The sequence below is a fragment of the Juglans microcarpa x Juglans regia genome, chromosome 2D, assembly GCF_004785595.1.
Source record: "Juglans microcarpa x Juglans regia isolate MS1-56 chromosome 2D, Jm3101_v1.0, whole genome shotgun sequence".
NCBI classification, from domain to species: domain Eukaryota; kingdom Viridiplantae; phylum Streptophyta; class Magnoliopsida; order Fagales; family Juglandaceae; genus Juglans; species Juglans microcarpa x Juglans regia.
The window spans coordinates 27,804,866-27,820,275 of record NC_054596.1 but is presented as its reverse complement, the minus strand read 5'-3'; the positions used below and the strand labels follow the sequence as shown (position 1 = coordinate 27,820,275).

General features: G+C 36.7%; 1 protein-coding gene across 1 annotated transcript; it reads right to left on the bottom strand.

Annotated features, from left to right (window-relative positions):
* Positions 1-1,132: 1,132 nt before the first annotated feature.
* Positions 1,133-3,472, bottom strand: LOC121249835 (glycerol-3-phosphate acyltransferase 1). Its single transcript, XM_041148645.1, has 2 exons — positions 2,654-3,472; positions 1,133-2,253 (listed from the first exon to the last, which is right to left on the bottom strand). The coding sequence occupies exons 1-2, from the start codon at positions 3,380-3,382 to the stop codon at positions 1,366-1,368; spliced, it is 1,617 nt and encodes a 538-aa protein (XP_041004579.1). The 5' UTR covers positions 3,383-3,472; the 3' UTR covers positions 1,133-1,365.
* Between the last annotated feature and the right edge of the window lie 11,938 nt (positions 3,473-15,410).

The following is a 15,410-nucleotide window of genomic DNA, read 5'->3' as shown; positions in this document are numbered from 1 at the left end:
ATTTAAAGATTTGGATGAGCAAGGACGATAGAAAATCTGTGTAACAACTGCACTATATCCTAGATATTTCTGATGAGATAATATCGCTTCTGTTATGTATTCTAATCTAGTATTTCTAACAATTAAGCCATCACTTAGAAACACTAGTACTGCTCAACTACCATGGCCGGCCATGATCTTTAGCTAATATCATACCAACTTATAAATTAATATTTGTTTAGTTGGTATGATATTAGCTTGTAAAAATAATATATTTTTAGATTATCACATTAATGAATCTAAGAAAAGTATATAACCTACCGGAACCATTAAAGTTTTTCTGTGGGCATCCAACAGGAAAACAGATCAGACGTCGACTACGTACATTAAATTTCATGACTTGGCATTTATCGTATCATTTATTGCATATCCAGAAGACTTGATCACACTATCGCTAGATCAAATATTGCATGCACCCATCTCTATGCATGTATACATAATATTAGAGACATTAATTAAGGTCCCATGAGTAATAATTAAAAGAATATATAGCCACCATCAATTGCCATCCACATTTAATATATATAATATCATATTTTCAAATAAAAAGGCCGTGGATCAGCAGAAAACCTTCATGAATGCCGCATGCATGCGCAGACATAGTTTTACTTTTATATGTACTGTTAATCTTTTACTAAACTTCAAGATGAGCAGCAAAATTCACTCCACTGATCATCGACAGAGGTTCTTTTTTTTTGTAAGTGGTTTGGTTCGATATTAGATAACAACCGTGATGAAGCTAATGAAATAATTATTCTGGCGGCCTTTACGTTAAAAGGTTCCAATAAATGCGTTTATAGTTGTCCCACAAAGCAGGTTTCACCTAATTTCCTGTGCAAAGTTTGCATTAATAGAAGTGGAAACGGTGATGTATCTAAAATATTCTGTGGTCATGATTTCTAAAATAAGTTTTCACGAATGCATGCATTATACCGGCCAGCCTCCCCCACCACGGCTCCGGCAGCCAAGGGATCAAGTGTCGGTGCGAGCTCCAAAACGTCGAAGTGAATTATGCCTATATATTATTTATGGGTATAGTACCGCGCCAATCATCCCATAACTACGTACGTACCATAAAATGGCATTCCATTCATTTTTCCAATTGAAGTCCATTTTATAATAGGCTCCAGATATAGATATACTGATGAATCATTATGCAACAATATTACTAACATATCTTAATCTCTCACACTGCAGTGAGACACAACAAAAAATGGCCAGCCATATATTAATCACTACGAATAAAAAAACAAGAAATTCGAAGTAAAATTAACAGAAAAAAAAAAGAAAATCTCTGTAGATGATCAGTAAGAGCTAGCTTTTAAACTAGGGTTTCGGCCTCTTGTGATCGTGGACAACCCCTTCATTCCCTGCCAGCATCATGTACTTGTCCCTCCTTGTAAGCGTTGTGCACTCAAATCCTAAAGCGTCAGCAAGTTGTCTTTGAATATAATTTGCCACTTCAAAGCTTGATATCCCCCCAGCACATGTCAGCTCTCTCGGTACCATTGGAAGGATTTCAACATAATAGCTTGGTCTCGGGTTCATTAAAAAGAAAATTGGATCCAGGCATTTGAGCCCACTGGCTGTGGTCCCATAAAACATACTGACATGCGTGTTTATCGCCACCGGAACAATCTCATCAGCCAACTCAGCAAACAAAGAACTAAACCTTAACAAGTATGGCTCTCTACAAGTTGTTCCTTCAGGGCATACCACCAAATCACCTTCACTGAGCAATCTTTGCATGGTATCTCCATCTTGTTTTCTGTCTCTGGTCAATCTTACAGTTTTCATGGGTGATATGAATTCGGACATTTTACTTAGGCTATACGTGACAGCAGTCAAAGGCCTACCTAAAGACGTGCTGAGAAAAACTGGGTCCAATAGTGTTCTGTGGCTACAAACATATAGAACTCCTTTCTTGTGATTTGACCTCGAAGGATCGCTACCTCTTACCTCGAGGTGTACACCACTCCATGTGCCCAACAAGATAGCTAATTTGTAAGGAAGATAGATACCAACTAAGAGTCTAAAGATGGATAAAATTATTGCTAGTGGAATCCACATGAACATGCAGAGAGTTGCAAATGGGGTCGGAAAAAAAGCGAGCCTTCCATCATGGAATATCACAGGCTTTGGGTACTTTTCCCTTCTCATAAATGTGTTTGCGCAGCTGATCTTGCTGTCCTCCTTGTGCACAACATAAGCTTCCTGTTACAACAGAAAGAACGAAACACACATCAATAGGCATATTCTATGCACTATTAATCTAATAAATATGAAAGTTGTTATACCTAACAATATATAATGAAGTTAAATGTTTGCACAAAGCCTTGCCTTCAAGGCCCTAGTGTATCAGATAGTGTTTTGAGGCCTTTTATTAGTTATATAAAAGAAAATAATAGTATGGGTAATTATGGTGCTTAGGGAAAAAAGTAAAGCAATCGGTTACCGGGAAGAGAAATATAAGTACATGATAGGTCAAATGGTATAAAATTTCCAAAACTTCTCTACATCTGTACGTTTTCCTTCCATATATATATATATTATGTTTCAACTTTGTTCAAAAGTAATAATTGAATGAGCATAAGACCTGGAAGGTTTAGAATACCTTGCAAAGTGAGATGAAGAGATGGTCATGGAGGCTTAAACTTCCAAGACCAATATCAGGCTTTTTGTCCCCAAAATACTCTCTAAAGGCTCTATGCTTTACAAGCAAACCAGATCCAGATAACAAGCCTGTGTAGTAGTGCCCAACAGCATGTAACTCAGACCCCAAAACATTCGAAACACCCAAATATTCGTTTAGAAATTCTTCCACCATTACTCTGGGGACGCTTGTGAAGACAACCCTTGATCCTGCTGAAGCTAAAACCTCGTAAGCCTGGAGGTTCAGATTCTCAAGATAAAACTTGGGCAAAACAGCCCTTGAAATACTTTCCATATCCTTCAACCTTAGCCCACAGAAAGATATAAATATCATGACCCTTAATTTAAGTTCATAGTCGAGAAGAAACAAAATTGGGCATGATAATAGCAACGCAAGTGCTCTTACAATGCTACCACCTTCAAAAGCAACTAACATGAAATATGGGAAAAAGGACTGGGACCTTAGGAGGGTTCCTTGAATGTCACAAACCAAAGTGTCGGAACCCCTACCCTCCAAACTGCATTTGGCCACGCTAGGAAATAAAGAGGGCTGCTGTGATGATTTAAGAGATGGGTTGCTTATAAGGAAACAATAGTTTCTCATTTTACTAGCAGCTTTGTAACACGAGTTGGCTAAAAGCTGGTACAGGACCCAGTTTGAAAACTTGAGAATTACCATTGCAAACGCCATGGTTTTTGTTCTTTCTGTTCAATGATGTTTAGAACGTAAAGAAGCGTAAGAGTAGGAAAGAAATAAGCTAGGGCGATTGAGAAGGGCTTTGGGGAAGAGAAGAAGCTGCAGGGGCTATTTATAGGCGTCACATGGGATGGCAAGTTGACTAGAGCATTTGGTTAGCCACACCGCCAGGCCTCAAGATGTGTTTTCTTTTCCACCAAAAAAAAAAAAAAGGAAGACCTTTTTCTTTTTTAACACAATTGCCCGGAACATGTTGCCACGCACTCTTTCTTTCTTCCTTGGCTACTGATAAATGTTTTGTTTTTTAACAATTATTATTTTTGCACAGTGGCCAGAACTTGGTCGCTGATAAGTAAGTTGGATTGTTGGTGACCGCCTTCTCTGTTTAATTAATGTTTGAATCTCTCTCTCTCTCTCTCTCTCTCCCCACTAAGTGTCCAATGGCATTGGAATGTGTGCAAATCCTATATACCCAATATTAATGATGCGTGCGTTCTGTTTTATCAATAGGCCTGGAGATAGAAACTACATGGGGACCTTCGGTGGAATTCAATTTTTTCAATCTGTTATGTCTAGCAAGAAGGACCAATCCTGAGTTAGATCACCCAAACCATCCGATTCATTGACTTTTACAATCCATTTTACTGGTCAAACTCTATCAATAAATTACCAACCTTCTTTCGGCCATTGACTTCTTTTTCGTATATATTCCCTGCGTTTTCCCGAGAATGGTGGTTAATTTTATATTAATTGAGACCATCTACGAGTTGAATTTCATTATTCAATGAATCTGACCGAGATCAGGCATTGCTACTGTTTTAATCGAATAAAAGAATATTACTTTGTGCCATATTCCGAGACGTACGTCTTTAAGCCTGAGCAAGGCCAGCTGGTAGCTCGCATGGTAGATAGATAAGGGCATGCATAAGTAGAACAGTTAGAAAAGAAAAGTTAAAGAACAACATGATGGTGTTGTTACAAAATCTATGAATTGCAATATACCTTCATTCAAATACTGTGGGCATGGCAATTGAGATATACAATATCATGCAATATTTCTCGTTAATATTTTGGTAAACTTCTAATCATTTTATTTGGACGCGGTTTCAGTCTCATGCATGGTGTTCGCGTGGACGAGTAGAAGACTTGTGAATCTTAACCGGCCAATCTGTTTTCATTTGTTTTTTTCTTTCTTTCTTTTTCGGTCGTTCTTTTACTGTATTTTAAAAAAAAGACATTTGGTATATATATATATTATGCAATGAAATTTATATACATTGTTTTTTTTATTATAAAATATATATAACGTATTAAATTAAGTCACGTCAATATATAATTTTTTTTTATATAAGATTTATGTGTAGATCATCTAATATTGATTTTAAATAATAACTTATCGGCAAAACTATAATGACCGAGAAATGACAAAAAGTGTGGAGTGGCATTGACAGCACACAATCTTTCAGTGGATGATACTAGCGGAAGTTACATGAACTTGTGAAGTAGGCCATGTAATTGAGGCCAAAAGTATAAAAAGCTAAAACAGTAAACCGTGCTATGGAGAGAAATTGTGTAGGTGAGTCACGTAGAAAATAAGGAATCGTGTTCATCATCTAATTTGCAACATAATTTACTTTAATGTTGCTCGTTTTAGAAAGCTCATGGCCCATAGGGCAAGGCTTAGATCTAGTTATTATTTGAATTTTATTTGTTGGATATAGGTCAAGTGTCCCATATGTCTAATTATGAGAGGCGTTCCACATTCTACGAATCAAATTTAGTTGGAAGAAAGTGCACCCACACGAAGTTTAGCACCATCTATATAGCATCTATGATGCCAGCAGGCTCCGCTTGGGATTTGGTAGAGTTTAAAGTCTCGGGACATGCAACACAAGATCATATATCCAATACAAAATAAGTACTGGAGACAACACTCCATAAATACAAGTAGGATAACAACATCTGAAGTAAACAACTGAGCCGCACACACAACTCGACTATAATATCTATAATGACGTCTAGGAAATGGAGCATCGATGCAAATAGCACGTCGTCATCTCTTCGTCACTAATTCGACCTCGTCCAATTGAATGGGCGCAGATTCTCTAGATCTTGCACATCAACTATTGTTCCATAGGGGAATGGTAGTTCTTCGGAACTACCAAGTGAGATTTTTAGAAATCTCAGCAAGTGAGCTACAAAGCTAACAATAGTATACACATGCATGTATGATAATAAAGCGATGTGTCGTGTCAAGTCAAGTTATGTCATGTTCAAGCCAAGTCATATCACGTGACATGACTTGACAAATAGTATGACATGATCCTGACTTCATAAATAATGTAACTACACATGAACGTGATATGACTTGACTTGAACGTGGCATGACTTGACGTGAGCTTGACCTGACTTGACATGAACATGACCTTGTTACATATACATGGCTATTTAATGTGAAATTGCAAATGCTTCATGACTCCCCACTAGTCATGTCTTCCAGCCGGTACCGTATCACCTCACAGGCATCTACACCAACTATGAGTATGTCATGTGTGATACCCTATATGATAAGGGTAGGTGGTGAATGAGATCCCATATTGCTTAGAAAGGAAAATTTTCTTGCTCTTTATAAGGTTCCAATGAGGCTCCAATTGTATCATTTGACTAGTTTTTTTGGAGTATAGGCCATGTGGTTCGGGCCTTCCATTGGGGCGTTACATTATGATAACTTAATTGATTTAAAAATCATAAATTTGTAGTTGACAGCACTGGTGTTAGGTGTCTGAATTCGCTTTGGCAACCAGTTATTTAAGTCCCATTCGAAACCTATTGATTGTACTTTGTCAACCCAAGAGATTCAACAAAACTAGTTTAAGCACTCCAGCATAGACAAAATAGTTCCACTAGGATAAATATTCATCCTAGTAGTTGGGGTCATGATAAAATAAACGACACATGCATGGCTTAGACTTAAAATCATGACATACTCATGTAACAGATGACCTGACCTTTGTGACATGTAACAGATAATGTGAGTCAAATGAGAATGTAACTTAAAGTGATTAGAGTTACAAAAAACGAGCCTAAAAGTGAGTCAAATGAAACTAGATATTTTCTAAAGTTCGAATATCTTACTAATTTCTTATAAACATAGATAACTTGGGGTTAAATTTACAAAGTTACCCCTCTACATGTGAAAAATTACAAGTTTTGTCCCTAAAATAAGGATTTTGCATACAAACCCTAAGGCTTCGTTTGGAACATAAATTCATCTCAACTCATCTCAACAAATCATTACAACTTTTTCAAATCCCAACACAAAATATAATAAACAATTCAACTTTTTCAAATTCTAAAATAATAATAATATTAAAAAATAATATTCTAAAAATATTTTATCATCTCAACTCAACTCAACTCAACTCAACTTAATTCAACATCCAAACACAACCTAAATCTTGCAAAAATTTACATTCTTCATGTAAATTTTGTCTTAAATCTGAATATCAACTCAAAAAAATTTAAAGCAAAACACAACGGCTCCTTGGCCAATTCACTTGTAGGCCAAAAACTTTATTTTTTATGCAACTTGAACTTCTAACATAATAACGTGCATGAACCAAATTTATCAACTATAAAAAATCATATATAGTTCTAAAATCATGCTAAGACACCAATTTACACAGTTCACAAAAATCTTGAACTCACTATATCAACAAAAATGTCAAAACACCAAGTTTAGGTCAAATGGAACCAACCCTTGATGTTCATGGTCTAACACTCTCCAAATCAACCCCAAGGTTGTTAAGGCCTTTTTAGACAATACTTGCGAAGCTCCCAAATTTCACTTGAGATTAGATGAACATCTGACATATAACACAAGGTTACCTGCCCCCGTTCATGACGTATAAGATGCAATATTCCTAACATGCATCTAGCATTATGCAATATTCGTAGCGGATAATTTTTTTTTTCCTTTAGCAATACTATGCACCAAACTGAAATATCCCAAATACTTAAAACATACTTCATACATAATGACATCTGAACAACTGAGATCACAACACTAGTCCAAAATGGTTGTGATCAAAAGAGTGCTGGAGATTGAACACCACAAATACAATTAGTAATCTGAGGTAACTATTGTACTATCACCTACGTTGCACTATTGCTTAGTCGACCGTTCCAGTTGGTCAATTCCCGGTTCTCATTTAGATCCTGTAGCAAGATATACCATTCGGGAGGAATGGTAGTTGAGACTACCACAATGAGATTTGATTGCAAATCTCAGCAAGTTAAAAAAAAAATCTTCACATAGGTTAATTGCATGGCAGTAAAAGCATGAATGCATAATCAAATCATAAGTAATCGTAGCATTACTTGACATACAACATAACATAATTGGCATAACTTAAATTGAAACGTGAACTGAACTTGACTTGCTTAAACTGAACTGGACTTAACTTGGCATGAACTTGATCTGAGACTTGACTTAACATGATCTTGGACTTGAATTCTGAAATTTAACTTTATATGAACTTGAACTATCTTCTTTACTTAACATGAACTTGGACTTGAATTCTAACAATCAAAATGATTCTGCCAGCCGTTTCGTCAGGAATAGTAAACAATCAGAATGATTCTGCCCAACATATTCCGTCAGAGATACTCAAACAATCAGAATAATTCCATCATGAGTGTTTTAAATGAGATACCCTAACAATCAAAATGATTACGCCAGGAGTATCTGCATAATTGAACTTGAACTGACTTCTTTACTTGACATGAACTTGAACATGAATTCTGACAATCAAAATGATTCCACCAGTCGTTTCGTCAGAAATAGTGAACAATCAGAATGATTCCACCCAACATATTCCGAATTGAATTCTTTACTTAACATGAACTTGAACTGACTTCTTTGCTTGAATTGAACTTGGACTTGAATTTTGAAACTTAACTTTACATGAACTTAAACTGACTTCTTTACTTGACATGAACTTGGACTTGAATTATGACAATCAAAATGATTCTACTAGACGTTTCGTCAGGAATAGTGAACAATCAAAATGATTCGGCCCAATATTTTTCGTTAGAGATACTCAGACAATCATAGTGATTACATCGTGAGTATCCTAGACATAACTGACTTGAACGTAACTCAAAAGATATGACTTACTTGAGATATAAACATTTCGTAACATGACATAACATGTAACATACAACATACTTAACATGACATACTTGCAACAGTGAACACTACATGACATGACATACATGTAATAAATGATATACTTAACCTAACATGACATACTTGCAATGTATAGCAATACGTGACATAATGTCTTGTGTAACAGATGAATAATTCGTGGCAGAATTCTGTGTAATAGATAAATACGTAATGACTTGGCATGACACATATGATAATATGCATACATACACTTTAGTTCCCTTACTTATCACTCATACACATTAAACTGATAGTAAGTTAAAAATTAACTTACCTCGGTCTTCACGCTTCTAGATAAAACTTAAGTGAGATCACGAGAAACTGAAAGTAGTAATTTTTAAAAGTTAGAACTTAATCACTAACAATTAAGAATATGAAAAAATATCAACTTAGAGTAAAATTACCATTTTACCCTCTACTTGTGGGAAAATGACCATTTTACCCATAACTTAAGGATTTTGCATCCAAACTCCAAAAATCACCAAAATTAACATATCTCATGTAAATTTTGTCCTAAACTCATATATCTATTCAGAAAAATTTAGAACTAAACACAACCATTAAAATTCTATAGGGGCCGAAATTACATAGGCTATTTCCTTTGATTTTTGTTGTAATTCTTTCAAATTTCAAGACTCATGATTAAACCAAAATTTTTCTTCTAATATACTCATAACATGTTCCTAAGAATAATCATGTTTTGAATCATGAACAATAGTAATCAAAATAACTAAAACCATACTTGAACTCTTTGGCTTTTCTTCTAAGTTCAAAACAGATTTTTGCTTCTAACTTGTTTCGATCAACCTCTTGATCCATAACTTATAAAGATGTGATCTTCAAACCAAAACATCATATGGTTTAAAAAGGTGTCCTAAAATGGATCTAAGCTTCAAACTCAAGATCACATGGTTAAACATAAACCAAAACATAAATTTAGCCAAGAACATCATCACTTTGGCCTAACCGAATATCTCCTTGCATAAAATCCATATATTCAAAACTAACATCAAATATCTTCAAAATAAAATTCCAACATGTATATAAGAGGCTTAGGATCTTCCAATAAAAATATCAAAGTCATTAGAATAAGATTAAACCATAAAAGATTTAAACTTTCTCAAAACAGAAACTGTTTTTCCTCTTCCAGTTTCTAAGTTTCTAGATATGAGAAAATATTTCACCAAAACTTTTAATCACACAACAAATACTCAAACAATAATCATATACACATGTTAACAGTACTCCATAAAAATGTCGGACCAAGATCTATTCATTAGCTTGGTCAAAAATCTAAAATTTAACACACTCTCTAGTTTATTGCCTAGAATGAACTTTCTGGGGTTTAAATAACTTTTTACAAATCAAATGATCTTCAAATGGAACAAATAAGGTATCCAAGTAAACTAGACTCAACAAGGAACAACTTTCATGCAGGAAAATTGGCTTGAAAATACTTGCAAAAGCTTCGAATCAGGCGTGTAAAAGAGATAAGAAAAACTGTCTAAGAGTGTCTTTTGTGTTCTATCAAGGAAACGTGTAAAGGAGGGTTGCTTTTAGTGAGAAGTGGACTGGAGAGCCTCTTACAAAAGTTATGGAAAGTGATATGAGTGAAAGAAAGCTTGAGTGTTGGCCTTTTCTTCCCATTACAATAAACAAAAATCAGCCCAAGATCTTTTCTCAAGGTGGAGTGTAAAAGTGAAAGAGTGAGGTGGCCCTTTAGCTTTGTACTTCAAGAACCTTCTTTTGTAAAGATCTGGCCAGCCAAGTGGGGGTGCAAAACATAGGCAAGAAGCAAATGTGGTCAAATTCGTGGGCCTTAATGGGTCTAAGCCAAATGGGCCTAAATTTTGGGGTTTTAAGAGGGTTTGGGTTGCTATCAAGCCCAAATCTAATATCTCTTGACCCAATCAATTTTTCAAGGTTACAAGGTTGGATAATGATGTTCTAACATAAATTTGAAGAATTAATAGCATGTGGAAGTATTTTAATCAAACAATTAAATACAATGCTAGAACTGATTCATTTAGGTTTTGGAAGTCAACTTTATGGTTTGGATAAAACCGTTTAGGATTTCGATTTCAACCATGCTTTTGGATTCTCAGTTGGACTCCAACCATGTAGAATTTCACTAGGGTAGAAATCCTATTTAGTTTGGCACAATTTGATTGATCAGATGAAATAAAGTTTTTACTTAGGGGGCATGATCTCACACCTTGATTGCTTCAAATCCATCAAACGTTCCTCTATGGTGCCAAGTGTTTAATACTATTCACTAAGTGTGGCTAAGATCTTGCCAAGTGTCCAAATAAAACTTTTCTAATCTAATTTGGACATTCCACAATGTGATTTTGAAGCACTGCAATTGGTGCGCTTATCGAGATTACTATTCACTCTAAAAAATGAATCATAAACTTAGCACTAAAAATTCTTAAATATTCATATTAACCTACAGTGAAAATCGTTTACCGAAATTCAAACTCAAAGTGCCCCTAAAAATAATTTCATAGTTTTAAATAGGCGTTTTGTCCAAAAATATGAAAATAGACTTATTGCACTATAAAATCTTAAATTATCAACTGAGTCTAATGGCGTAGACCAAAACATATTTTGACACTTCTAACTACCTCAAATAATTAAACTTATATTTCTAGCACCATAGTGAGTGTTAACACTAACTAAGTTGACAGACTAAAACCTGCACGATTGGTCGATTCGTAAAAACTTATGGGGTCTTCACGAGGTTCCTAAAGTCACTAGAAATTCCAGTAGTGAATTTCTAGTGGGCTGTTACAATACTTGTTATGTTAAGTGTAAACAAAGAGCTTGATACTCTATTGCTAAGAAGTGTGATTTAAAGCTATGAATGAAGAAGTTGGGATGTTAGTTTTATTCTGGTACAACATTTAAATGACTTATTCTGCTACAATTTATTGCATACTGCTAGTATAGATAGGTGCATTGCATCTTATCTGTCATGTATGAGGGATATGTAGTCTTGTGTTACATGTCCTGGCATTACAGTCACCATCCAATCCCAAGCGGGGGCTGGGGGCGCCACATTTAAGGAGGACTACAACCACAGATTTGCAGTTACGTAGCCAATTTTTGCTTTAATAACTTCTAGGAGTTAGTCAATGTGGCTGCAATAGCCAAAGCAGAGCAACAAAATGTCAAAGCTTAGATTAACCTGGAAAGGAAGTGGGCTTCTCCCTTTGTTGCGGGAGGAAGTAACGTTAAAAGAAAGATAGTGCAAGGAGTTAACAAAGGAAAGGGCGTCATATCTGCCCCACCTGCTACCTATTGAAAGTGTGGAAAGGTCGACAGTGGAGAATGCAAATTTGTGTTGGGGGTATGCTTCAAATGTGATCAACCCTGCCAAATGATTCGGGAATGCAAAATACACAAAGAGGCAGAAATGCTCTTGTAACGCCCCGCCTAATTAGCGATTAGGATTAACTTTTAAATACTCTAGATTTAGCTTATGATTTTGAGCATTAAATATGTTTTTTTATTATTATATTATTTTGTTTATAATTATTTTATTTGCTTACTTCAATGTTGATAGTGTGATCAGTTTAGACCTTGGCACTTAGCATCATTAAGTAATTGGTTAGAGAAGCAACCCCATTAGTGTTTCTAGTAGGCCTCTATGTAACGCCCGTTCTTGTGGTGAGACATTTTATAAAATGATTTTAGAAAAGGATGACGAGAATTACCGTTCGATTTAAAACTTATTACTTCCGTACCCAGGGTGCAAGACTCTATATTACAAAATAAAATGTGCTTATAGAATAAAAGAGGTTTACAGCGGAAAACATTAGTCTTTAAATTAAACAGCCCTCTCATACAATTAAAATCTCAAGCCTAGAATTCTGTGCTCTTCCCCATGGGCCGTATCCATCCTGACACGTACTGCTCATTCAATCCCTGTAGGGGGAGGGGCATGCATAAAAACTAAAATGAGTCGATGACTCGTAAGCATTACTTCATATAGTTAAAATATAATAACATAGTTTTCATTCATGCATTCATCATACTGTACATACTATATATACATGCATGCATGGGTTCGTGCATGCGTTCATTTGAAAACATAACTGGACGGGATTTTTCTTTAAAAATGGGCTTTCTCTTTGTAAGACGTTTCTCCCGTCAGTACCTTCATTTCTTAAAGAATGCAATGCATTCATATATTTATACATTCTTTCTTATCACTTTCATTGGCCGGTACACACTGTTATGCCTCGTGTGTTAGGGTTAGCGGTCCCTTTGGACCCGGACTCCGCCCGTGGCCATGGGTTGAGAATCCATTTCATGGGAGGCAGCACTGGGTGCACTACCAGCACTACTTACCCGACATTGCAATCTGCCCATTCATTTGGTATCCTTTTCATTCATTCATGTAGCCGTTACGTATTTTCATACATTAAACGTTTAGTCCTTTCTTTCAGTTCAGTCATTTCTCAGTTCATTTTAGCTCTATCTTTTCAGTTCATGGAAAAACGTAATTTAAAAGCATGGGTTTAAACATCGTCTTTCGTGACATCTGTAAAACATCAATTCATAGGGGCATCTTAACATCAGTTCAGAGGGACCCTTTTAAAGCACTTTCTTTGCATCAGTTAAAGCATCAGTTTAAAGCTCGGGGCACAGGCCTCAACATTTCTTTTCTATTCTCGAAAAATACATACAATAGATACGGCGTATAGTCATCCATTCACATGTGTACAATTAATACTTTGGGTGCATAAAAAGGGGCTGCCAAGGAGGGTCGTACATACGTATATCTTTGAACACCTATACTTAGCACATTTTCGTAAAACATCTTTCGTGTCATTTAGTAATGCATCGTAAGGGAAATGCATTTCGTTTTCATTTCTTGTATTTTAGAAAACTCTAGAAGAGTATGAATGCAATACTTACCTGGACTTCATGCTTCTTTCATATCATGCAGTCCATTCATGTGCGTGTCAGATGGCAACCTACATGCATACACATAACCTTAACGTCATTCTCTATCTAATGCATAAGCAACTTAAACTAGAAATAGTGCTACACATCATTTGGAACACTCTATTTTTATCCCATGCTCTTGCATGCCCTTTACTATGTTAAAACCTTCGGGGTCAACTTACAGTCACTACCTCTTCCAAACTCAAGGTCTTACTTCGAGTGCCCATCCACTAAAGCGAACCCATGATTCACCTTAGGATTAAGACACTAGGATCTTCATCTTACTCTTCCTATTGACCACAGTCAGATGCATGATTCTGACTGACGGAGTCACGCATCTCAATCCTAGACAATACACCCGTCACTACATTCATGCATCTGAGCTCACACTAAATTCTCATTCCCATCCATACACGCCAAACAGCTCTAAACCGACTCTGAGGCTTAAGCACTGTGTGCCAGTGCTTAGGATAGATTACCCATTACATATGGTGAATTCGTCTGACACATGTACCTTACCCCTTCATCATCTAAGACCAACACATAACGCGTTGATCACATGCTTGTAGGGACAACGCTCTACTCCGATACCAACCTACTCTTAACCCAGCTAGCATGACTCTTTAAGCTATCTGTCCCTTTTGAAAATTCATCCTAACATTTAACATGACAAGACTCCATTCATTACTACGCCTTACGTCAAGTCATATAGCTCGAGACAACTCCCAAGCTACATCGTGCCCGCGTCATGTCACTTGACATCTAGCTACGTCATTTCTACACCAACTCCTAACTCATCATGAGTACGGTCCCTCACGTACTCCTGTCACATCATGACATCTTGTCACGTTCCTGCTACGCCATTTCTATACTAACTCCTCACCCATCACAAGCACGATTGCTAGTAACCATATCACTTTGTGACATTCCCCAGTCATGCTTCCGTTGCGCACCTTTACACTTGTTCTGCCACTTCACACATACTTCCAGCCATAAGTCCATCACGGTGACGCTTGTCACTTCAGACTACAAGCCATATTACAACTATTTCGGGACACTGTTCCACAGTTCCAGACACTACTTACCATGCTCAACGCCCATCAACCACACAACCATCCTTATCTTCGCAACACGCCACACGAAGTATCGCTACGCCTCATGCAGTATGCTCCACGTGTACTCCCTCCGTACATGTTACGACCCATCACCACTACGACATACCTGTCATATGGTGCATCACTCCACCACATGGAGTACACTCCATGTGTACTCCCTTCACACACGCTACGCCTCACAGAGTACAATCCACGTGTACTCTTCCCATTCCACTTTACGCCAGGAGGGTATATTTTACATATACTCTCCTTATCCCACACTACACCATAAGAGTACACTTTACGTGTACTCTCTTCTCAATCCACATGACACCACATCACCATTACAACACATATTCCACAACCACACTTCATAGCACAGTCCACAAAACTACACAACACACTTCCCAACTATGCCCAACACTTCACTACACAGAACGCCCAACACTTCATTGCATAGCACATCACAATACAGCGAACTCCATAATACTAATAGCACAGTCCACAACCTAATCAACTAATTAACATCTAACATAAATAACGAGCGACAGAGGGTTATACCATCGTCGAGAGGGATAGAGGCTTGCAGTGCACAACGTAAGGGAGAGTGAGGAGAGAGAGATGGGAGGGAAAAGTGAGGGAGAATGAGAGAGGGTCTGGGTTTTAATCCTGATCTGTTTATCTTGGGATCTTCAAAACGATCTAATAGTGGAGGATTAAAACTCTGATTTGAAAATGCGTA